The sequence below is a fragment of the Hippocampus zosterae genome, chromosome 6 (genome assembly GCF_025434085.1).
Source record: "Hippocampus zosterae strain Florida chromosome 6, ASM2543408v3, whole genome shotgun sequence".
Lineage (NCBI taxonomy): Eukaryota > Metazoa > Chordata > Actinopteri > Syngnathiformes > Syngnathidae > Hippocampus > Hippocampus zosterae.
This window is the reverse complement of record NC_067456.1, coordinates 13,370,908-13,397,069: the sequence shown is the minus strand read 5'-3', so window position 1 is coordinate 13,397,069 and position 26,162 is coordinate 13,370,908. Positions and strand designations below refer to the sequence as shown.

Sequence of the window (26,162 nt, the reverse complement as noted above, 5' to 3'; positions counted from 1 at the left end):
TGTACAGTATATCCAAAATACGTACACATTAAGCAGGCATATACAGTCTGAGGACGAAGATGGACACAAACAGCACGTGAGGCCAAATATAGAAAGAATTCTCACTGTGCCACTCATGTTACAAACTCCCCACCCTGGTCCTTCCCACGTGTTGACGTTCATGACATCACGCTGCAAAGGACAACCACAATTTTGGAAGTGCGGAAGAAAGCACAAATAGACGTTTGTTTCTGGAGCATCTGGGCACTTTGTATGGTGGTGACAAAGCTTTGTTTAATTTCAAACTCACAGATAGGTTATTTTTATGCAGCTCATTTGTAACTGCACATCGTTGTGACGTTTTACTGCGCTTGTACGTGATAATGCGTAAGACACCCAGGTAGTGCTAAAAGTAATGTCTACATCAAGAATGGCTGCGTGTGGCTGCCCAGGGTCACCGAATGATCTCAAGGTATTTAAAGCTCACAGATCACATGGTCAAAGCGACAGAGAGGTGGGAGTAGAACCCCCGCCACCACAACCACCAAAGTCATTGACAGGGTCCTCCAGGGGGAAGGAATCGAGTCCGAAGGGAAAGGGCCCACTGCCCCGCTTTATGCAAGGATAGAAACCAAAGAGCAAAAGTGTGACGGTGAAGGCAGGCCGGGGGCTGCAGCTGTCGCTGGGTTTGTTTTTTGGGATTGAAGAAGACGCTGAAGGTTTGACGAGCTGCTCTGCGGGGTGCATGTCAAGGGGCTGCGCGGTTCTGTGGCTGATCCAAGCGGGGCAATGTGGGCTCTGGTGACGGAGCTCCTCTTCAGTTTGGTACTGTTGGCCTTTCTGGTCATCAGCTGTCAGAACATTCTACACATAGCCAGCGGCTCCGTGCGCTCGATCCTCACCTACGTCCACGTACAGCTTGACCATGAGCTTGGCGAGGGGGAGGGCGTGGCTGACGAAGAGGAGAACGTCACCACCAGGGTGGTTCGCAGGAGAGTCATCCTTAAGGTACCTCAGGAAGGGAGGACAGGAACATTAGATGCACTGTTTGACTTTACCGTAAAGAGGAATTTTTTTTTTTCCTGCAGAACTCTCCTTTCAGTTATATTACGTTAAATGTATTTTAGAACTAATGTTTTGGACCACACATAGTCATGGGATCCCATAATGAACAAAAATGTTCGTTTCTGATGAAGCTGTGACATTTCTATCGTTGTCATTGGTTTGGTTGGAGCTAACCTTATTTGAAGCAGATTGTTTTGTAGAACAGCTGTTATGTCCAGTGGGATACGCTGCGGTCGCTGATAAGTCATCGTTTTGTTTTTCAGAAGGAAAAACTAATAATGCTCTGCAATTAGTAGCAAATGGACATATTTTGCTGTTGCACAGGAAATTTGAAAACCGTTCATCTAACTGCTTTGAAGTGTTGACAAAAGGAATAACATGTAGGTCATGCTTTTGGGGTGATTATCTGCACTTACAGGTACTTTTTTTTTTTTTGCTTAATTGTTTAGTTATTTTAGTCAGGTGAAGTTTTTGCACACAGGGGCCAATCTACATGCTTAGTTAAAGATGGACTTTACAAGTGATCTGATTGCAAATGCATAAAGAATCTTTTCAGTAAAGGACATTTTATTCTTACGTATGAATTCAAATCATCATTTTCACTCTCTCAAGTAAACAACATGGCAGAGATGTCATTGTTTATCAAACCATCCACAGGCATGGTCTCATACACACAGAGTATATCCATCTTGTACACACACTCATAATACAAGCAGGAGCAACACTAAAAGTAAAAGTAAAAGTAAAACTAAAAGTTTAGCATTGTGAAGCATGAGGAGTTTTTGTGCCATTGTGCTTTTTAGATATGATTTGAATGAAGGCGCCATCAATCACAGTATGAAAAAATGGCATCGGCCATCGGTGACAATTGACCATTCTGATTGGTCAATTGATTCTTGCATTGATTCTGACCGAATCAATGCAAGAGATCGACATAGACTGCGAGATGGTAAACAAAAGCAAAGCAACAGGGGGAAAAAGGCATTAATCATTTAAACTCAGCCAAAGGTTGCTTTTCTTTCGACTTGTTCCTGCTTGTATTCTGAGCGTATTGGGAAAGTGTGTACATCTTGACTGCGGATGGTGTGATGAACAATGACTTATTTGTTTCAGCGGGGCTTAAAATCATGTGAGTGATGTGTGCCCACGGCCACCCCTGAGTGAGGTGTTGTGTCACCTTGGCCACCCCACCGACATTTTTTGGGGGGGGCTCTGCCCTTGTTTGCACTCTGAACTTTGACTGTTGATAATTCTGAACATTGGTTACTGTCTACGTCAAATTTGGTGATCATGGATGTCATAGTTACTTTTTTCGCAAGCTGCAATCAGATCATCGTCAGTATAATGCAGTTCCTTGAAGGACAAATCTGTTCACGCAAATGTCATCCACCCTTTTTACTGTGCAATTTGTATCTCCTGAATGTTTTAGTCTACGAACGGTAGTAATAGTATGTTGATCACTTCCCTGTCCACAGGGGGATGAAATGGAAGATCTTCCTGGGGAACAGGTCAGCGAGGAACAATTTATGGACGAGCATGGAAACATGATCACTAAAAAGGTCAGACACTTGTCATTGTTCTGTTATGGAGTACAAGCATTTTATTGGGCAACCAACAAATGTAGGTATCTTCAAAGTGAAGCTAAATCACGACAGAGCATTTGGTGATTTCTTCCCGCCGGTCAGAAAACAAAGCATTTTAAAAATTATTATCATCAATTATTTATTTGGGTATTCACTAGTATTTTAATGATTGCTTTGTAGCGGATTAAGGGAGCATGTCGAAATGGGGCGTCTTTACGCGAATCTGAATATGAAACTCTGAATGTCTCTGCGGCCCACTGCCAACTCCGCCATTGTATGCGGCAGATTGTGCGAAAGGTCGTGCGCAGAGGAAAGGGTGAGGATGGCGTTCAGGACGTGAGCGTGGACGGCTCTCTGCAGGACGCCAACGAGCTGGAGGTGGACGCCGAGCAGTTCATGAGTTACGCCATCCTGGGCCGGGAAAGCAGCAAGGTGGGCTTCTGATCTGCAGCCAGTTGTCTCACCATTCCCACCCCATCCCTCCGCTCCTACTTTTAGCCCAGATGGACCGATTTACATCAGATGATTCAGTCATCTGATGCGATGCTTTGATTGACATCATGTATCTTGGTGAGGCTTGAGCTCCTGGATCAGGGTCGCATCAAGATCACCAAGAAGCTTAACATGCATGAGCGTCACTCTTTGATGATGATGATGATGATGATAATTGTCAAGCAGTAGAAAAGAGGCGTGTGATGTTTGGTGGAACCTCCAAAGTTGAACACAATCCAGGAAGATGCACGTTGAACTCCCTTTTGATTTTTTTTCCATCCACCCGTTTTGTGTAGCGCCTGTCCTCAGCTGGAGTCTGGGAAACCCTGTACTGTACTTGCCACAAGCATTTACGGGGCACAAATGCCCGTTAACACTCACATTCACACCTATGAGCTATTTGGAACCTTCACATGCACGTTTATGAAAAACTCGACTGCCCTGATTTTTTTTTTCTAATGGCTAATAAAAAGAAATAAATGCATGTTTTGTTGTACTAAATAGGTCGTCGTCACACTTTTAATTTCTTTCATTTACCACCACTTGGGCTTCCATGATGGCATCAAAAAGGTGTTTGTTTGTTAACAGTAAATGTCATGTCAATATAATCATCTCAACACATTTTTGAGATTCGTCACTGTACCCGCTTTCTTTTAACATGTGAAGTATATTGTTCCCAATCATTTCACTCGCATTTCGTGTCGTGCCACATTTTGAGTGTTCACCTTCGGAGGTTCCCCTGTGATCTCTGCATGGAAGCGAAGCAAAAAATACTCAGCCGCTGTCATTACTGCCAGCTAGAATCCTCACAAGTCACCAGTCACAGAATTCAAGTTTCCAGCTATTGTAACAATCGCTAAACTGCACCTACCTCACACGTTTGTCCTGTTTGTTGACAAATGCTTCATGAATGTGTGACATTTAAAGTCTGTGGTACTTCAATTCAGACTGTGTGCTCTGTCGCTCCACCTTTCATCTCTCCAGTCCACATAGTGTATAGTTCTTATCTACAGTTGCCAGCCTTCACTTCTGTCCTTGCCTGCCTGTCGATATATTTATATATATGTATATCATTTCTTTGTTCCCCCCTTGTTTCCCTCTTTCTTCACCTCTGACTTTTATTTATTCTGTCCATCCTCTTTTTTTTTTTGCCTCTCTGGTTTCCCTCAACATTTCACCTCATTAATATTCCCTCCCGCCTTTCGTTCCGCCCCTGTCATCCCATCTCTTCCTTCGACTGTAGCCCGATACTGTGGATACTGTGAAGAAAGGTGCTCAGATAGTGAAATGTGCCAGCCTGCGGAGAGTTAAGCAGTGAGGCAGTCTGAGCGCTGCTTTCCCGCAGGTACGGGACTCACCCACAGTGCGCCTGTGCTGGGAGAGAGCATTTAATCCACTCTCCACTCTCCTCCTGAATTAAATGCCACGGCATGTACCTTTAACTTCAACACTAATCCTATATTGCAATGTGATGCTGGCACAGCAAAACCGAAAGATGACTAGCTTTACCTAAAATATTTGATGAATAGCGATTTGTTTGGGTTTGAGTATACTCACTGGACATTTAATTAGGCATGCCTGCACAAACTAATGAAATCCAATATAAGTAGTCATGTAGATCCAACATTATACCTGCAGAATGAGGCAGACAGGAAGGGAGAGAGTGAGAGAGAGAGAGAGAGAGAGAGAGAGCAAGATAGGGAGGGTATCTTTTTATGTTGGATTAATTTATTGTGCATGTGCATTTGATGTAGTGTCCTGTGAATGGGGATTAAGGTTGGGCGAAAGAAAACGAATTATGTGTGAAAAAGAGAATTAATCTTGAATTCAGAGCTTTTTTTAATGGTGATGTGTGCGTCTCAGCAGTGCCTGTAAACAGTCAGATGCTAATGGATAGAAACAAAACAGCATGAGGTTTCCATCAGACAAAGCTTTTGGGAATAATGTGTTAGATATACACAGAGAGCGAGTGAAAAAGTGAACAAATCTGTTTGCAGCGAAAACCAAACAAATATTGCTGCTAACAAATGGCAACGTAAGACGGCTGCCCTCTGGCTTTGAACATGAGGGGCCAATTGTTAGCCCATGACAAATAAGTCCCAAACGTGTGCATATGTTAGCGGCTTGCAAGCATAGCTAAACTCACTTGAAAGACTTCAACGTGCACCGAGCAGAGTAATATACACGCTTTCATATAAAGTCTGTGTGAATCCAGTATGCTGTTTCCTCGTATCGACACAATCTATTGATTTTTATCGACATATTTCCTCTGCACAGATCGATGCAGTTGGATCGTAGAAACATAGATCAATATGTTTATGTTGCGGATGAATCATGACACTTGCTAAATAGAAATTAGCCATATTTAATAATATTGCCAATACTTCTATCCGTCCTGTTGTTTCCTCTTTTACAACGTCATCAGCATACGCACATCAGGGCAAATGTTTTGTTTTTCATGTTAGGTATGACCAGTTGAGCAAAAGAAATAAGGTTGTTGTCAAGGTTGAAGTGACCATGCTTGTGTGCACCCATGCGCGAGCCCGAGTGTGTATATGTGTGCACGGAGATGTCTGTGTGGTAGCGTGCCTTACTTGCCATTTCCAACAGTGGGGCCATTACATTCCTCAGGTTGTTGGTATTTCAAGTAAATGACAGCTGAACGTGAAGCAAGCTCTGCCAGCGCCTTTCTGCTTGCTCCATGTTGTAAACAGGATATCTAATACAATGGCGCTGGGGAGGTGGAGGACAGATAAATGTCAAATGTGGTCCAATTTATTTCACAAGACTACTTGTACAGTCAACCGCTGCCTCATCACAAATTTTGGGGGGAACTTACCCTCCATTTATTTATTTATTTATTTATTATTATTTTTAGAAAAAACTCACCTATTCACTGTTTTTCTGCTCAGGCCAAAGCAATAACAGAATTGCTTTGGTAACATCTGATGGTAGCTTGTTGCAAATGAACTTTTGACGGAAGCTGAAGAGCTTCATTTAGACAAAAGTAGTCCTTGTGGAATCGATTGGCAATTACAGGCACGGAGGTGCCTTGAGACCCAGGTGACCCAACGTGAGTTTTTCGAGATTTTGAGCCATCGTTTGGCTGATTAGTATTATCGTTGGTATTGGTGCTGTGAGCTTTTAAGAAAATGGAAGGCTTTTAGGTGCGCCTTTTAGTGCGGAAAATACAGTAAACATGTATTTAAGTGTGTCTAATTGTATTATCATGACACACTTTTTCAGTCTTATTTTCATTATTCAGAAATGCATTCATTAAACGTTTTTGGCAGGGTGGCTGCAACAATGTCCATGAGTTGTAAGTGTGATCAATGAACAAATAGCACTCATATCTCAAGGCAGTACAGAATAGTATAAATCTACTCACGGCGGGGATGCAGCGGTTGACTGTCCATGTTGTTTTCCCCAAAGGCTCACAATAGATGGCCAACGTTATCATCAATAGCGGTCTGTCAAAAATGGTGATTGTCCAAAATGAGCTAAATGTTTTCCTCTGTCCTCAGAGTTCTCTGCAGGAGTTGAGCCCATCCCCAAAAACATCCTACATGGACACATGACCAGCAGCAGATGACACAAACTGAAGAACACTCACAAACAAGCAAACAAACAAAAAATGGCAAAGGAAACAAATGGCACCAAGTCACTGCTTTCGCACATACTGGAAGGGTAATCGTAGTTTTTACCAACAATTTTTTATTATTAAAAAAACAACAACAACATGAGTACAAACTACTAAAGGAGAAGCATGATTTCCTATAAAACAAAACGGACAAAAAAGTAGCACCCCAGACATGCTTCCTGTTGTCTGTCAGCATGAGCGACTGCTGCCGCATGGCCTGTGTTTAAATACAAATACCGATGGTGGATGGGGAAGGGGAGGATCGGGGCGACAGGGTCGATTCGGCTATGTGGATACGGTTATGCAATATGGGGTATTGTACGTGTAATCAATCGGGAAACATTGATCTAACTTTTCACAAAATGGGAGCAATAACAGCTACAGACGTCGAGGTGACCTATGACCTCTCCTCCAACAAAAAGCAGAAATTGGAAGCTTAGCAGTGCTACAACCATCACCTAAGGATGTGTGTCTTGTACATATTACGGTATGCACTTAACTGCGGTGTTGCATTGTTGTTTAACATCTTCCTGATGCTGCTACGGTATTCCTCCCTTTTCTTCTCCCTCTCAATCTGAACCTATAATCACTTATGATATTATATAGACTGTATCTTTGTGTGGACAGCAACATACAAATGTGATCTGCCGTTTTTTCCTCATGCTCTCCATGTGCTTTTTTCGCCTCTGACTTGACACACAGAGGGTCCATTTACTCTTACAGTGTGTAGTGTGCTTGGGAGTGAAGGAGACCGTGTGCGAACCTTTGCGCCATTAAACACTGTAAATGGCAGATAACCAGGAGGAGTTACGTCACAATTTTCTTACACTCGTGAGGTTTGTGTTCATCCGTAGAAGCCAAAATGCAACTTCTGCGTCCCTCTAAACAATGTAGCGTTACAGTACAGCCCACCTCCAGAATCCCTGATGGTCTCCAAAGTCACCCCCCGCCCCCCTCCATCCATGAGGGAAAAAGGATTTCACATATTTTGCTGAGGGTCGTCTATGTGTTGAGCTCTCATGTTTGTCTCCTTGGCTTTGCATATTGCAGAGCCGGCCAGCAATCACTGTGAAGAGAGACTGAGCCACAACTGTGAGCCCGCCCTCGCTCAAGCGTGTTTAGTTGTCATTGTGTCTCATGCTGAGGAAGCAATAAGCGCACTAATAAAAGAACACGGAGAGAGGATTCCGGGGGTCGCAGTCGGGGTTTCAGTCTGTGGGTCGCAGCTTTACTCCATTCAGAAATGATGTCAGCACATTAGAATTGCACATTCTGATCACTTTGCCTCTTTGAGAAACTATTATTTTAAATCATTTATTTGAGATCACGGTCCTGATTACGGAAAATGTCCTCATGCTGATGGTTTGTCAGCAAAGTGCTTACTGTTTTGTTGGTCACCGTCAAAGCTAATTCCCAAGTTGAATGATTGATTGACCTCGGTACATGTACTATTTCACATCACTTAATTACAGTAAGCCTTTTCTTCATTGGATTGTGTTGACTACCTGTTCTTAGTCTCACAAAAAGTTGCAATAAACATGGATGTACGATGGGGGTTTTTTTAGCAGTCATAGATGAATGTAAAGTCTTGGTAATACTGTAAATGTTATGTGTTGATGCAGTGACTATGCTAATAGTAGATGAGACGTATAATGTACGCTCCGTATTTGCTGTCGATCATTACCCTCATTGCAAACATATGTTACACTAATTTCAATGAAGCCACCAACTTTTTGTTTTTGTTTTTAGATCCAACCATCATTCACAATATTTTTTTCTATTCGATGCATTTCACTACACTAATGAGGTAAAGAGAACGCGTGTAAAGCTGTACTTTCCCTTATGTTTTGCACAGAAGGGCTTTGTTTTTGAAGCAGGGGCTGTTACTGATGTCAGGGTTGGGGATCTATTAAAGACATTACATGGGTGCAAATAAAAAAATCTCGATGGCTCCAATGGTTAAGTCAAGACGAGTCAAGTCAACAGTATTTATAGAGCACTTTCAAACAGCCATCGCTGCATACAAAGTGCTGTACATGGAGCAATTTAACATGCACAATAAACAGTAAGACAAATCGGTAATAAAGGCGGTAGAAAGCACCAAACAGTAAAACCAAGAACAAATCTAAGTCATGCTGAGTCGAATGCCAAAGAATACAAGTGAGTTTTGAGGAGAGCTTTGAAGATGGGCAGCGAGGAGGCTTGCCGAATGTTCAGTGGGAGGTCATTCCAGAGAGAGGGACCAGCAACAGAAAAGGCTTGATCCCCTCTGAGCCTCAGTTTAGTTCTTGGTACTTCTAACAAAGTCTGGTCCACAGACCTGAGGCGCCGGGCAGGTGTGTAGGGGCGGATGAGCTCAGAGAGGTAAGGTGATGACAAGTATTTTCCCTCAACACAGCCCACCTCCCAATTTGCTCCCCCCACGCCTTACCCTATACTCTCCAGTATATTCCTTCAAAGGCTTCCATATGGCGTCACGCTGAATGTGGAGGAGTCTTGCTATGTGCACGCAGAGGGATGCTTTTTCACTGATGAAGAGATGACTGAAGTGACGGCATGCACCAATCCAAGCAAAAACATTTCCATTGCAAAAATTAGAGAAGACATGTACTGTATATTCCTTTTAGAATGGATGGATATTAACGCAATAGCATATTACTCAATACTAAGGAATGCAAATGCACACATGCACAGAAAATGTTTTTAACATAAAAGGCTATATATATCTATCTATATATATAGACATATATATAGATATAATATGAGAGAATATATATTTACTTAGAATGCTATGCACCTCTCCGTGTCAACTGGGATTCTAGTTATGTTATGGATGTACTTTTAGCATCAAACCTTCAGATGTAGCTACAAAGAGACTGTTGACTTCTGGGTAATGCCTGCACCTGAAGATGAATAAGGGTCTCGCAGGCATTTGAACTTGTTTTGTTTGCAATTTTTTATTATTGTTATGGGGAATCAAACATGAATTTTAAGTCGACATGTTAAAAAAAACTATCAATCCAATCAAATCCAAGAACATCTGTTGACGACCTTCTCTGTACACCAGCTCAACATTTACAAAATTAATAAAGAAATGCAATGTGTTTGTGTGTGTTTTCTTTCTGATGAGACACATCATGCAGCTCTACCTTTCACCTGATCTATAACATCATAATGATGAAAAACAATGTTTTGTTTAGTTTATGAACAGAAGTCCAATATATGAACACCACCTGGGTTCTGACACTGTTGTCCTTCCAATCACACTCTTCCAAGTCTCACTGTTGTTTCCCGTGTGAGCATTGAAGCAGAATGAGGGAGTCCCTTGCGGGAGCGTTCACTAGCATCTCTCCAGGCACTTCAATGGGAACTTTGAACTGCTGTTTGAGCACATCCATCAACCACAGTCAGGGGGAAAAACTGGGAGGGAGGCTACGCGCTCATCCACAGGGATGAACCCCAATGTACAGACACTGATCCGGAAGGCAAAAGTATCGTGCCGCTCACTGTGGCCAACTCCAGTTTGGAAGAGAATCCTCTCACAATGACTGGTACCACAGCCTAAGTACTGTATATCTCGTCGGAACTGCTACACTCTGTACACTCTCTCAAGGTCCTTCCGAGTCAGAGAGGTGACTTTCCATGTCCCTATCGAGCCAGTTTCTGTCGCCTTTTCTCCAGTCTATATATTCAGTCTTTGGGTCTGTTTATTCAAATATGATTCAATTTTTAAAAGGGGGACTCAAACAAAAAATAGCTCAAGGTTTTTAAAAGTCAAGGTAGTTTGCAATTTTGGCATTTTAGCAAGTCAATGTACATAAGTGTTTATTCAAACTGAGTGCAGGAATGTCTTTTGGCCGCTTGGAGGCGGTGAAGGCTCACCGTGTCCACGTGTGGATGTTACTTAGCTTCCCTGTGTGGCTGTTTGGTGGTTTTGGTTTTTGTGAGTGCGTGTGCGCGTGCAAGTGAGGGGACGTGTTCAGGTCCTTTTAACAAAGAACCTGAACCACCCGTCTGTGTGTGCATTTCAGTGAAATGTGACTTTTTTTCCATACGTATTCCAATTATTTGCACTTAAGGATATCCGGTATTTATTTGTGTTTATGCGAGGATACTCGTATCCGAGGCACAGCGAGGTGGCGGATACTCGATTGTCCTGGTCTACTTGAGTTAAAGCAGATTTTAGTTAGCGCTATCCCATTGATATTGCAAACATCTTATTTGGAGAACATGTCCACCGACTGCCAGTCGAGCAATGCAACTGCAATCCCGTCGAGCAGGATGGTGGCCATCCACGATGCTGAGCACATGCCCCAAGATTACTCCACTACTCCCGGGGGCACCGCTTTCAGCACCACTCCTGGTGGTACGTACTTTAATTCGTCTACACCTTAATGAATGTTCCCCGCGAGCGTGGATATGGATGTTGCAGACATAGGATCGAAGAGCCTTCCTACCACTGTCGCAAGCCATGCTAGTGCTAGTTGCTAAGGTTCATGGATAGAGCGTCGTTTATGGGACGAGGTGGTTGGAATTGAGCACCAAACTTGTAATAGTTTTTTTTTTTTTTTTACATTTAATCTCTTTTTGAACGCGTTACTACAAAAGCCAAAGTTATGTCCTACAAAACTGTGCAAGTCGGAGAGTATCAGTCGAAGAGAAAAGAAAACTGGCAGTAGTAAGAAAAATTATGTTTTTTTTTTAAATCTTGTCTTTACGTAATGTGAAAATGATACAGTGGATTTGTTATCTTGATAGTGCATGCATGGGCTGTATCGATTTTCCGTCCCTGTGCTTGTGACGCCACTTCCGGTCACTTTTTTGTCTGGAGGAATGTGCCATCAACAATTTCACAACGCAAGGAAAACAATTCTGTCTACTCATCCATTCTCTGTACACACTATTATAAATTATTACTATTGTTGCTTATATAATTTTTGGAATTGTTTATACACAAACATCAGCTTTAAGACTAACCTTTACCCATTTCTTAGTTGTACTTCAAAAACGTCAACTCCCTAGCCTTGAATAAATGTAAGAAAGCAAATTTAAAATTACTTTGTAAAGGTAATTGATGAGGTCTTATTCAGTCTGTGTTTTTTCCATCCATCAGCTCGCTATACTGCTTATCATCATTCCGATCACAAGTCCCAGCTTACTTTTGGCTAGAGGTGGGTACACCGTGGTCTGGTTACTCACCTCCTGTCGCAAGGCCCATATAGAGTCACATTCTCATACAATTTGCACTCTTTCATTAACCTACCGAATGTGTTTTTGGAATGAGGGAGAAAGTCAAAGTACCCATAGAAAACGTTCCCAAACGCAGGGAGAACATACAAACTCCACACTGGAACGCTGGGGCAGATATTCCAGCCCCAAGCTTCAAAACTATAAGGCGCAAATCATGAGTGCACACCGCTGCCTCTTTCTTTTCTATCAGTCAATCAATTCATCTTTTTATTGATTACATTCTTTTGCTTGTTTATGTTGACGTCATAAATTGAGAGACTTCCAAGGGCTCCTGACTTCTAGTATTCCGTTGTACATATCAACACAGTGCTATAGCTCAGTGGGCCCCAAGCTTTTTTGTGTCACGAACCGGTCGAGACAAGTACATGTTGTTTGCGCACCGGCAACCCGTGCCAATTTTAAAGTACTGCTACTGACAACAAAGATAATTATAGAGTAATTCAACGTTTTTTCAACATTCTACTGCACAACAAAATAAAATAACACGGTGAACTACTGAGAAATGGACAAATAGAATAAATGAATACCCCTGAGGATGTAAGCATTATTATTTATGAAGTTACGATCCTACATGGGTGTTAGCATCATTGCTACTTGCAAGATTACAAAAGACGACATGATTGATTGCTGCATCCTGTGGCTGCTGGCTAATTGTTATCAACTAAACTGCTAATGTTAACATGGTCAGGCTGTGCAAACTCTGCTCGTATTTTCATGCTTTCCTCTTGATCACATGGTTGCTCCTTGTTCAAATGATTCAGCGAATTTCTTACATTGTCTTGTGTTTGACGACATAGCACGCACAACAGCTTCCTCCTCCGCGTCGCTCTAGCGAGACCACTAGGGTAGGAACGTCTCTCGTCAAAATAGCTTCATCTTTGGAAGTCATGGTTGCCCTTCATTTGGTCAGTTTATTATTATTGCTTTCTGTGTACTGTTTCTTCTTTCATTTATTGGCAGATTCTGTTTATTTCAACTTGCAAACCAATGTTAGAAGGACTCCGATTTGGAAAGAGTCACGCACATTTCCGCCCGTCTGACGGACAAAATATGCTTGCAGGTCTGTCTTAGTGCAGGTCGAGGCCCGGTCGGTACCAGTTCGCTGACTGATGGTTGAAGACCTCTGCTACAGATGCTGTCAATATGCATTGTACCTTATCAACATGGAACAAATGCATCTTGTGGTTCAGCAATATCAGAGCAAGCTTGCCAAAGAAATTGGTTGGCCACAAAATCTACTGTCCCATTTGTATGTGCACTGTTTTATCCAGCAAGCCACCTCAATCACAGAGAAACTTAACTCTGGGAGAAAGATTTGTTGTTTTTCCTCACTTCGTGGAGGTGAACGAATATTAATGGCCTGTCTAGGTGTTGCCGCACCGTTTGTGTTGCTTAAATGGTAACACCATTGCCACCTAGATGTTAATTGTTAGAACATGCGTATGTGGTTTCCTATCCTATGTTAGCATTCAGGTAGCTGCAGGTTCTATGTTTGCTTTCAATGGACAATGTGAAATTCTCTTTGTTTTATGTTTAGTTTGACAGTAACCTTCAACTGCGAGTGGAGATAGGGAGAGGATTAAATGCAATAGAAAAAGTTTCAATTTTCAATGGATCAAAACAGGCTCATGTTTCATTAACATGCATTAAGAGGACTCTTTTTATCAAATGTTTTTGAATGAATTATTGTGTGTAAATCCTAAAGGTACCAGGATTATCTATGACCGAAAGTTCCTGCTGGGGTGTCGCAGCTCTCCTCTGGCCAAGACCCCTCCGCGATGCCTTCCAGACATTCCCGGTGTGACAAGTCCCCCCTCCGCCGGAACCAATGAGAAGAAGGCCAGCGATGGAGAACTACTAAACAACAGCGCTGAAGCTGCAAGCAACCCCACTGGTACGTTCAAGAGAACCGCGATATATATTTCAATTTGACAAAAAGTTCACTGGACTGTTAACAAAACAACTGTAGTATAATTTGTGTATTCATTTCTTTACACGAGTTCCTGCGCGCACAGAAAAACAAACTGCCCGTGTTTATGTGTGTTTTAAGGTGATGATGCACAGTTTGAAATGGACATCTGAGTGGTCTTGGTGCCATGTGAATCATACCAACAAGATGCTGTGAAAAGAGGCCCCGGGCTACCATCATGTCCAGCTGCCTGTTTCCTGAAGATGGATGATTTTCAGTCACCCCACGCCCCCACACCCAGAGCAAATCTGTGATCGAACCTCAGTCAGTCTTAAGGCTGAAAACAAGTGTGCCTTACTCTAAATTGAAAATGTACACTTGCCAACAAGCCCGCTCAGCATATTGTAAACTATGAGACAATCAGAATGAAAGGGACCATTTCCCAATATGTCCTGCAAAATATGCAGTTATTTCCACAGACGCTTTCACTTGTCAGACTTTCAGTCTTGAAATGTGCGAGATGTCATTTGAGGCTTAAATCCGGGTTCATTTCCAAAAGAGTGCCATTTTGAATCTGAGCTGTCCTTTTGTGAGAGTCACGACATTAAAGAAAATATAATTGAATTCCACATTTTTGTCTGCATTCTACATTTGTGTGTGCTTGTGATTTAACGATCTGCTTCTGCTTCACTTCATTGGTCGCAATACACAATGGGGCCAGACCAACTCCAAGGGGCAACACACATTTACATTTGCTCGCTTAAGTATTTTTCAGAAATAAAGACTACCTCCGTTTGACCTTGACCTTATCTTTGTTTTATTTCTACACGGTAGGAGGTCATTTCTGTTATTATTATTATTAGAACTTCAGATGTGTTTGGGAGAATGCAAGGTCTCCTGCACACAAGTCATATCAGCAGAATTCCTCAAAGAGCGTACACCAACTGATAAGCTCATTCATCTGCCCGCGTGCAGAAGAAAAGGTCAATATACACAAAGGCAACTCCCACAGCCACCACTTCAGCATAAAATATGGCCTCAAACATTTAGAACATGATTTGAACACTTGAAACTATACGAGTATTTAAGCCGAAACTGGGACGTTTCTGATAAAGCACAAAACACACTTTTATTCAAAGATACCTTGCGTGACTGACAAAACAATCCACACACAGTGGTTAGATGACTCTGTCTACTTGTGTTGCTGCATGTGAGGTGTGGATTGGACAGTTTCGTGTGATCACTTCCAGTCCATCCTGTCTTCCTTCCATGGTAGCCTCCGCATCCAGACGCTTGTGCTGGCCCCCGCCGCCCCCGCATTGGCCTGCTGGCCTCAACTCTCTCCTTGTCACCTCTGCTTCCTGACACCCCCTCGTCTAAACAAACAAGTGCTACTGCTTTTCTTCCTCGCCACATTGATCCAGCGCAGCCAGCATGTGTGATCACAATCCACAAAAGAGGCTGGAGATGCCTACTAAGGAATGGTGATGATGATGATGTGACCCCAGCATACAATTCACAGGAGGATGAAGAAACATATTAGGACCTCTGTGCTGGTTAAGCAAGTTACACTGAAGAAAGAGTTCATCCACTGCAGTGTGGTGTGTATTGCATGTGTGTTTTCTGAAGCTCAAATATTTCCATCCAGCAGTTTTCTATTCAGAGTTTTCACCTCCGGGGCAGACATGGGACGTACACCCGGCCCACATACCTCAATGACTGCCGGTCCTGCAGTGGCCCACATCTGGCATCCATGATTTTAGCCGAAAAAAACGACCATGTATAGCATGGCGTTTTTAGCCCCAAAAAAACGACCATGTATAGTAAAGCGAAAAAAAAAAAAACAAGGATATATATTAGGGCGTTTATGGCCGAAAAAAAACCGACCATGTATAGTAAAGCGTTTTTAGCCGAAAAAAAAACAAGGATATATATTAGGGCGTTTATGGCCGAAAAAAAAACCTACCATGTATAGTAAGGCATTTTTAGCCCCCAAAAAACGACCATATGTAGTAAGGCATTTTTAGCCAAAAAAAAAGGACCATGCAAAGTAAGGCGTTTTTAGCCGAAAAAAACGACCATGTATAGTAAGGCGTTTTTAGCCGAAAAAAACGACCAGGTATTCATTCATTTCCGTACCGCTTGATCCTCACGAGGGTCGCGGGGGGTGCTGGAGCCTATTCCAGCTGTCTCCAGGCAGTAGGCGGGGGACACCCTGAATCGGTTGCCAGCCAATCACAGGGCACACAGAGACGAACAACCATCCGCGCTCACATTCACACCTAGGGACAATTTAGAGTGTTCAATCAGCCTGCCACACATGTTTTTGGAATGTGGGAGTAAACCGGAGCACCCGGAGAAAACCCACGCAGGCCCGGGGAGAACATGCAAACTCCACACAGGGAGGCCGGAGCTGGAATCGAACCCGGTACCTCTGCACTGTGAAGCCGACGTGCTAACCACTGGACTACCGGGCCGCCCTACGACCAGGTATAGTAAGGCATTTTTAGCCCTTTACTATACATGGTCGGTTTTTTTCTGCCAAAAATGCCTTACTATACATGGTCATTTTTTTTCGGCCAAAAAAGGGTTGCTGTACATGGTAAAAAAAATTTCGGCTAAAAACGCCTTCATATACATGGTCGTTTTTTTCGGCTAAAAACGCCTTACTATATACATGGTCGTTTTTTTCAGCTAAAAAAGCCTTACTATAAATGGCCATTTTTTTCGATTAAAAACGCCTTACTATACATGGTCATTTTTTCAGCTAAAAAAGCCTTAATATACATGGTTTTTTTTTGGGCTAAAAACGCCCTACTATACATGGTCTTTCTTTTTCGGCTAAAAACGCCTTACTATATACGTAGTCGTTTTTTTAAGACTAAAAACGCCTTACTATACGTGGTCGGTTTTTTTCGATTAAAAACGGCTTAATACATGGTCATTTTTTTCAGCTAAAAACGCCTTAATATACATGGTCAGCCCGGTAGTCCAGTGGTTAGCACGTCGGCTTCACAGTGCAGAGGTACCGGGTTCGATTCCAGCTCCGGCCTCCCTGTGTGGAGTTTGCATGTTCTCCCCGGGCCTGCGTGGGTTTTCTCCGGGTGCTCCGGTTTCCTCCCACATTCCAAAAATATGCATGGCAGGCTGATGAAACACTCTAAATTGTCCCTAGGTGTGTGTGTGAGTGAGAATGGTTGTTCGTCTCTGTGTGCCCTGCGATTGGCTGGCAACCGATTCAGGGTGTCCCCCGCCTACTGCCCGGAGACAGCTGGGATAGGCTCCAGCACCCCCCGCGACCCTAGTGAGGATCAAGCGGTTAGGAAGATGAGTTTTCTATTCAGAGTTTTCACCTCCGGGGCAGACATGGGACGTACACCCGGCCCACATACCTCAATGACTGCCGGTCCTGCAGTGGCCCACATCTGGCATCCATGATTTTAGCCGAAAAAAACGACCATGTATAGCATGGCGTTTTTAGCCCCAAAAAAACGACCATGTATAGTAAAGCGAAAAAAAAAAAAACAAGGATATATATTAGGGCGTTTATGGCCGAAAAAAAACCGACCATGTATAGTAAAGCGTTTTTAGCCGAAAAAAAAACAAGGATATATATTAGGGCGTTTATGGCCGAAAAAAAAACCTACCATGTATAGTAAGGCATTTTTAGCCCCCAAAAAACGACCATATGTAGTAAGGCATTTTTAGCCAAAAAAAAAGGACCATGCAAAGTAAGGCGTTTTTAGCCGAAAAAAACGACCATGTATAGTAAGGCGTTTTTAGCCGAAAAAAACGACCAGGTATTCATTCATTTCCGTACCGCTTGATCCTCACGAGGGTCGCGGGGGGTGCTGGAGCCTATTCCAGCTGTCTCCAGGCAGTAGGCGGGGGACACCCTGAATCGGTTGCCAGCCAATCACAGGGCACACAGAGACGAACAACCATCCGCGCTCACATTCACACCTAGGGACAATTTAGAGTGTTCAATCAGCCTGCCACACATGTTTTTGGAATGTGGGAGTAAACCGGAGCACCCGGAGAAAACCCACGCAGGCCCGGGGAGAACATGCAAACTCCACACAGGGAGGCCGGAGCTGGAATCGAACCCGGTACCTCTGCACTGTGAAGCCGACGTGCTAACCACTGGACTACCGGGCCGCCCTACGACCAGGTATAGTAAGGCATTTTTAGCCCTTTACTATACATGGTCGGTTTTTTTCTGCCAAAAATGCCTTACTATACATGGTCATTTTTTTTCGGCCAAAAAAGGGTTGCTGTACATGGTAAAAAAAATTTCGGCTAAAAACGCCTTCATATACATGGTCGTTTTTTTCGGCTAAAAACGCCTTACTATATACATGGTCGTTTTTTTCAGCTAAAAAAGCCTTACTATAAATGGCCATTTTTTTCGATTAAAAACGCCTTACTATACATGGTCATTTTTTCAGCTAAAAAAGCCTTAATATACATGGTTTTTTTTTGGGCTAAAAACGCCCTACTATACATGGTCTTTCTTTTTCGGCTAAAAACGCCTTACTATATACGTAGTCGTTTTTTTAAGACTAAAAACGCCTTACTATACGTGGTCGGTTTTTTTCGATTAAAAACGGCTTAATACATGGTCATTTTTTTCAGCTAAAAACGCCTTAATATACATGGTCAGCCCGGTAGTCCAGTGGTTAGCACGTCGGCTTCACAGTGCAGAGGTACCGGGTTCGATTCCAGCTCCGGCCTCCCTGTGTGGAGTTTGCATGTTCTCCCCGGGCCTGCGTGGGTTTTCTCCGGGTGCTCCGGTTTCCTCCCACATTCCAAAAATATGCATGGCAGGCTGATGAAACACTCTAAATTGTCCCTAGGTGTGTGTGTGAGTGAGAATGGTTGTTCGTCTCTGTGTGCCCTGCGATTGGCTGGCAACCGATTCAGGGTGTCCCCCGCCTACTGCCCGGAGACAGCTGGGATAGGCTCCAGCACCCCCCGCGACCCTAGTGAGGATCAAGCGGTTAGGAAGATGAGTTTTCTATTCAGAGTTTTCACCTCCGGGGCAGACATGGGACGTACACCCGGCCCACATACCTCAATGACTGCCGGTCCTGCAGTGGCCCACATCTGGCATCCATGATTTTAGCCGAAAAAAACGACCATGTATAGCATGGCGTTTTTAGCCCCAAAAAAACGACCATGTATAGTAAAGCGAAAAAAAAAAAAACAAGGATATATATTAGGGCGTTTATGGCCGAAAAAAAAACGACCATGTATAGTAAAGCGTTTTTAGCCGAAAAAAAAACAAGGATATATATTAGGGCGTTTATGGCCGAAAAAAAAACCTACCATGTATAGTAAGGCATTTTTAGCCCCCAAAAAACGACCATATGTAGTAAGGCATTTTTAGCCAAAAAAAAAGGACCATGCAAAGTAAGGCGTTTTTAGCCGAAAAAAACGACCATGTATAGTAAGGCGTTTTTAGCCGAAAAAAACGACCAGGTATTCATTCATTTCCGTACCGCTTGATCCTCACGAGGGTCGCGGGGGGTGCTGGAGCCTATTCCAGCTGTCTCCAGGCAGTAGGCGGGGGACACCCTGAATCGGTTGCCAGCCAATCACAGGGCACACAGAGACGAACAACCATCCGCGCTCACATTCACACCTAGGGACAATTTAGAGTGTTCAATCAGCCTGCCACACATGTTTTTGGAATGTGGGAGTAAACCGGAGCACCCGGAGAAAACCCACGCAGGCCCGGGGAGAACATGCAAACTCCACACAGGGAGGCCGGAGCTGGAATCGAACCCGGTACCTCTGCACTGTGAAGCCGACGTGCTAACCACTGGACTACCGGGCCGCCCTACGACCAGGTATAGTAAGGCATTTTTAGCCCTTTACTATACATGGTCGGTTTTTTTCTGCCAAAAATGCCTTACTATACATGGTCATTTTTTTTCGGCCAAAAAAGGGTTGCTGTACATGGTAAAAAAAATTTCGGCTAAAAACGCCTTCATATACATGGTCGTTTTTTTTCGGCTAAAAACGCCTTACTATATACATGGTCGTTTTTTTCAGCTAAAAAAGCCTTACTATAAATGGCCATTTTTTTCGATTAAAAACGCCTTACTATACATGGTCATTTTTTCAGCTAAAAAAGCCTTAATATACATGGGTTTTTTTTGGGCTAAAAACGCCCTACTATACATGGTCTTTCTTTTTCGGCTAAAAACGCCTTACTATATACGTAGTCGTTTTTTTAAGACTAAAAACGCCTTACTATACGTGGTCGGTTTTTTTCGATTAAAAACGGCTTAATACATGGTCATTTTTTTCAGCTAAAAACGCCTTAATATACATGGTCAGCCCGGTAGTCCAGTGGTTAGCACGTCGGCTTCACAGTGCAGAGGTACCGGGTTCGATTCCAGCTCCGGCCTCCCTGTGTGGAGTTTGCATGTTCTCCCCGGGCCTGCGTGGGTTTTCTCCGGGTGCTCCGGTTTCCTCCCACATTCCAAAAAAATATGCATGGCAGGCTGATTGAACACTCTAAATTGTCCCTAGGTGTGAGTGTGAGCGTGGATGGTTGTTCGTCTATGTGTGCCCTGCGATTGGCTGGCAACCGATTCAGGGTGTCCCCCGCCTACTGCCCGAAGACAGCTGTGATAGGCTCCAGCACCCCCGCGACCCTAGTGAGGATCAAGCGGCTCGGAAAATGAATGAATGAATGAATACATGGTCGTTTTTTTTGGCTAAAAACGCCTTACTATACATGGTCTTTTTTTTCGGCTAAAAGGCCTTACTATATACATGGTCGTTTTTTTCAGCTAAAAAAGCCTTACTATACATGGTCATTTTTTTCGATTAAAAACGCCTTACTATATATGGTCGTTTTTTGGGGGCTAAAAATGCCTTAGAATACATGGTCGTTTTTTTCGGCTAAAAACGCCTTGCGAAAAACGCCTTGCTATATATACATGGTCGTTTTTTTTCGGCTAAAAACGCTTTACTATACATGGTCGGTTTCTTTCTGCCAAAAATGCCTTACTATACATGGTCATTTTTTTTTGGCCAAAAAAGGGTTGCTATACATGGTAAAAAAAATTTCGGCTAAAAACGCCTTCATATACATGGTCGTTTTTTTCGGCTAAAAACGCCTTACTATAAATGGTCATTTTTTTTCGATTAAAAACACCTTACTATACATGGTCATTTTTTCAGCTAAAAAAACCTTAATATACATGGTTGATTTTTTTGGCTAAAAACGCCTTACTATATACGTAGTCGTTTTTTTTAAGGCTAAAAACGCCTTACTATACGTGGTCGTTTTTTTTCGATTAAAAACGGCTTAATACATGGTCATTTTTTTCAGCTAAAAACGCCTTAATATACATGGTCGTTTTTTTTGGCTAAAAACGCCTTACTATACATGGTCTTTTTTTTCGGCTAAAAAGGCCTTACTATATACATGGTCGTTTTTTTCAGCTAAAAAAGCCTTACGATACATGGTCATTTTTTTCGATTAAAAACGGCTTAATACATGGTCATTTTTTTCAGCTAAAAACGCCTTAATATACATGGTCGTTTTTTTTGGCTAAAAACGCCTTACTATACATGGTCTTTTTTTTCGGCTAAAAACGGCTTACTATATACATGGTCGTTTTTTTCAGCTAAAAAAGCCTTACTATACATGGTCATTTTTTTCGATTAAAAACGCCTTACTATATATGGTCGTTTTTTGGGGGCTAAAAATGCCTTACAATACATGGTCGTTTTTTCGGCTAAAAACGCCTTGCGAAAAACGCCTTGCTATATATACATGGTCGTTTTTTTTTCGGCTAAAAACGCTTTACTATACATGGTCGGTTTTTTTCTGCCAAAAATGCCTTACTATACATGGTCATTTTTTTTCGGCCAAAAAAGGGTTGCTATACATGGTAAAAAAAAATTCGGCTAAAAACGCCTTCATATACATGGTCGTTTTTTTCGGCTAAAAACGCCTTACTATACATGGTCTTTTTTTCGGCTAAAAACGCCTTACTATATACATGGTCGTTTTTTTCAGCTAAAAAAGCCTTACTATAAATGGTCATTTTTTTTTCGATTAAAAACGCCTTACTATACATGGTCATTTTTTCAGCTAAAAAAGCCTTAATATACATGGTTGTTTTTTTGGGCTAAAAACGCCCGACTATACATGGTCTTTCTTTTTCGGCTAAAAACGCCTTACTATATACGTAGTCGTTTTTTTTAAGGCTAAAAACGCCTTACTATACGTGGTCGTTTTTTTTCGATTAAAAACGGCTTAATACATGGTCATTTTTTTCAGCTAAAAACGCCTTAAAATACATGGTCGTTTTTTTTGGCTAAAAACGCCTTACTATACATGGTCTTTTTTTTCGGCTAAAAACGCCTTACTATATACATGGTCGTTTTTTTCAGCTAAAAAAGCCTTACTATACATGGTCATTTTTTTCGATTAAAAACGCCTTACTATACATGGTCATTTTTTTCAGCTAAAAAAGCCTTACTATACATGGTCATTTTTTTCAGCTAAAAAAGCCTTACTATACATGGTCGTTTTCTTGGGGCTAAAAATGCCTTACAATACATGGTCGTTTTTTTCGGCTAAAAACGCCTTGCGAAAAACCCCTTGCTATATATACATGGTCGTTTTTTTTCGGCTAAAAACGCCTTCATATACATGGTCGTTTTTTTCGGCTAAAAACGCCTTACTATACATGGTCTTTTTTTCGGCTAAAAACGCCTTACTATATACATGGTCGTTTTTTTCAGCTAAAAAAGCCTTACTATAAATGGTCATTTTTTTTTCGATTAAAAACGCCTTACTATACATGGTCATTTTTTCAGCTAAAAAAGCCTTAATATACATGGTTGTTTTTTTGGGCTAAAAACGCCCTACTATACATGGTCTTTCTTTTTCGGCTAAAAACGCCTTACTATATACGTAGTCGTTTTTTTAAGGCTAAAAACGCCTTACTATACGTGGTCGTTTTTTTTTCGATTAAAAACGCCTTACTATACATGGTCATTTTTTTCAGCTAAAAAAGCCTTACGATACATGTTCGTTTTTTTCAGCTAAAAAAGCCTTACTATACATGGTCATTTTTTTCGATTAAAAACTCCTTACTATACATGGTCATTTTTTTCAGCTAAAAAAGCCTTACTATACATGGTCATTTTTTTCAGCTAAAAAAGCCTTACTATACATGGTCATTTTTTTCAGCTAAAAACGCCTTAATATACATGGTCGTTTTTTGGGGCTAAAAACGCCCTACTATACATGGTCTTTCTTTTTCGGCTAAAAACGCCTTACTATATACGTAGTCGTTTTTTTCGATTAAAAACGCCTTACTACACATGGTCATTTTTTTCGATTAAAAACGCCTTACTATATATGGTCGTTTTTTGGGGGCTAAAAATGCCTTACAATACATGGTCGTTTTTTCGGCTAAAAACGCCTTGCGAAAAACGCCTTGCTATATATACATGGTCGTTTTTTTTCCGGCTAAAAACGCTTTACTATACATGGTCGGTTTTTTTCTGCCAAAAATGCCTTACTATACATGGTCATTTTTTTTTCGGCCAAAAAAGGGTTGCTATACATGGTAAAAAAAAATTCGGCTAAAAACGCCTTCATATACATGGTCGTTTTTTTCGGCTAAAAACGCCTTACTATACATGGTCTTTTTTTCGGCTAAAAACGCCTTACTATATACATGGTCGTTTTTTTCAGCTAAAAAAGCCTTACTATAAATGGTCTTTTTTTTTTCGATTAAAAACGCCTTACTATACATGGTCATTTTTTCAGCTAAAAAAGCCTTAATATACATGGTTGTTTTTTTGGGCTAAAAACGCCCGACTATACATGGTCTTTCTTTTTCGGCTAAAAACGCCTTACTATATACGTAGTCGTTTTTTTTAAGGCTAAAAACGCCTTACTATACGTGGTCGTTTTTTTTCGATTAAAAACGGCTTAATACATGGTCATTTTTTTCAGCTAAAAACGCCTTAAAATACATGGTCGTTTTTTTTGGCTAAAAACGCCTTACTATACATGGTCTTTTTTTCGGCTAAAAACGCCTTACTATATACATGGTCGTTTTTTTCAGCTAAAAAAGCCTTACTATACATGGTCATTTTTTTCGATTAAAAACGCCTTACTATACATGGTCATTTTTTTCAGCTAAAAAAGCCTTACTATACATGGTCATTTTTTTCAGCTAAAAAAGCCTTACTATACATGGTCGTTTTCTTGGGGCTAAAAATGCCTTACAATACATGGTCGTTTTTTTCGGCTAAAAACGCCTTGCGAAAAACCCCTTGCTATATATACATGGTCGTTTTTTTTCGGCTAAAAACGCTTTACTACACATGGTCGTTTTTTTTCTGCCAAAAATGCCTTACTATACATGGTCATTTTTTTCGGCCAAAAAAGGGTTGCTATACGTGGTAAATTTTTTTTCGGCTAGAAACGCCTTCATATACATGGTCGTTTTTTTCGGCTAAAAACGCCTTACTATACATTGTCTTTTTTTTCGGCTAAAAACGCCTTACTATATACATGGTCGTTTTTTTCAACTAAAAAAGCCTTACTATACATGGTCATTTTTTTCGATTAAAAACGCCTTACTATACATGGTCATTTTTTCAGCTAAAAACGCCTTAATACACATGGTCGTTTTTTTTGGCTAAAAACGCCTTACTATACATGGTCTTTTTTTTCGGCTAAAAACGCCTTACTATATACATGGTCGTTTTTTCAGCTAAAAAAGCCTTACTATACATGGTCATTTTTTTCGATTAAAAACGCCTTACTATACATGGTCATTTTTTCAGCTAAAAAAGCCTTAATATACATGGTTGTTTTTTGGGCTAAAAACGCCCTACTATACATGGTCTTTCTTTTTCGGCTAAAAACGCCTTACTATATACGTAGTCGTTTTTTTAAGGCTAAAAACGCCTTACTATACGTGGTCATTTTTTTTTCGATTAAAAGCGCCTTACTATACATGGTCATTTTTTTCAGCTAAAAAAGCCTTACGATACATGTTCGTTTTTTTCAGCTAAAAAAGCCTTACTATACATGGTCATTTTTTTCGATTAAAAACTCCTTACTATACATGGTCATTTTTTTCAGCTAAAAAAGCCTTACTATACATGGTCATTTTTTTCAGCTAAAAACGCCTTAATATACATGGTCGTTTTTTGGGGCTAAAAACGCCCTACTATACATGGTCTTTCTTTTTCGGCTAAAAACGCCTTACTATATACGTAGTCGTTTTTTTCGATTAAAAACGCCTTACTACACATGGTCGTTTTTTTTCGATTAAAAACGCCTTACTATACATGGTCATTTTTTTCAGCTAAAAAAGCCTTACTACACATGGTCATTTTTTTCGATTAAAAACGCCTTACTATACGTGGTCATTTTTTTCAGCTATAAACGCCTTAATATACATGGTCGTTTTTTTGGGCTAAAAACGCCCTACTATACATGGTCTTTTTTTTTCAGCAAAAACGCCTTACTATACGTGGTCTTTTTTGGGGGGGGGGGGCAAAAACGCCTTACATGATCGTTTTTTTTCGGCTAAAAACGTCTTACTATCCATGGACATTTTTTTCAGCTAAAAACGCCTTGCTAAAAATGCCTTACTATAAATGGTCTTTTTTTTCCGTCCAAAAACGCCTTACTGTACATGGTCGTTTTTTTCGGCTAAAAACGCCTTACTATACATTGTTGTTTTTAACGCTAAAAATTCCTTACTATACATACATGGTCGTTTTTTTGGAGCTAAAAATGCCTTTCTATACAAGGTCATTTTTTGGGGGCTAAAAATGCCCCAATGTATAGTGAGGCATTTTTTTCGGCTAAAAACGCCTCACTATACAAGGTCATTTTTTTCGGCCAAAAACGCTTTACTATACATGGTCGTTTTTTTTCTGCCAAAAATGCCTTACTATACATGGTCGTTTTTTTGGGGGGGGGCAAAAATGCCTTACTATACACATGGTCGTTTTTTTCGGCTAAAAACGCCTTGCTAAAAACGCTTTACTATACATGGTCTATTTTTTCGGCCAAAAACACCTTACTATATACACGGTCGTTTTTTTCAGCTAAAAACGCCTTAATATACACCGTCGTTTTTTTCAGCTAAAAACGCCTTACTATATACATGGTCGTTTTTTTCGGCTAAAAGCGCCTTACTATACATGGTCATTTTTTTCAGCTAAAAACGCCTTAATA

At 41.4% G+C, this 26,162-nt stretch overlaps 2 protein-coding genes and 1 long non-coding RNA gene across 13 annotated transcripts in view; 2 read left to right on the top strand and 1 right to left on the bottom strand.

Annotated features, from left to right (window-relative positions):
* Window positions 1-9,863, top strand: part of ank1a (ankyrin 1, erythrocytic a) — an 82,736-nt gene extending 72,873 nt beyond the window's left edge. For 9 of the 11 annotated variants that reach the window (XM_052067717.1, XM_052067719.1, XM_052067720.1 and 6 more), the window contains 5 exons: window positions 2,520-2,603; window positions 2,913-3,059; window positions 4,363-4,464; window positions 6,644-8,722; window positions 9,129-9,863. In XM_052067717.1, the coding sequence (XP_051923677.1) occupies window positions 2,520-2,603; window positions 2,913-3,059; window positions 4,363-4,437 (306 nt within the window). In that variant the 3' untranslated portion in view covers window positions 4,438-4,464; window positions 6,644-8,722; window positions 9,129-9,863. Of the gene's footprint in view, window positions 1-768; window positions 988-2,519; window positions 2,604-2,912; window positions 3,060-4,362; window positions 4,465-6,643; window positions 8,723-9,128 lie in introns of those variants that run through there. The other 2 variants (XM_052067724.1, XM_052067714.1) reach the window with 2 other exon arrangements.
* On the bottom strand, window positions 687-4,632 carry LOC127601978 (uncharacterized). The gene is made up of 2 exons (XR_007962676.1): window positions 3,991-4,632; window positions 687-991 (listed from the first exon to the last, which is right to left on the bottom strand). It is a non-coding gene; the product is annotated as an uncharacterized LOC127601978 (long non-coding RNA).
* A 793-nt stretch (window positions 9,864-10,656) lies between the features above and the next one.
* On the top strand, window positions 10,657-14,547 carry eif4ebp1 (eukaryotic translation initiation factor 4E binding protein 1). Its single transcript, XM_052067759.1, has 3 exons — window positions 10,657-11,125; window positions 13,715-13,903; window positions 14,060-14,547. Exons 1-3 carry the CDS (start codon window positions 10,990-10,992, stop codon window positions 14,089-14,091), a joined length of 357 nt encoding a protein of 118 aa, XP_051923719.1. The 5' UTR covers window positions 10,657-10,989; the 3' UTR covers window positions 14,092-14,547.
* The last annotated feature ends 11,615 nt before the right edge of the window (window positions 14,548-26,162 follow it).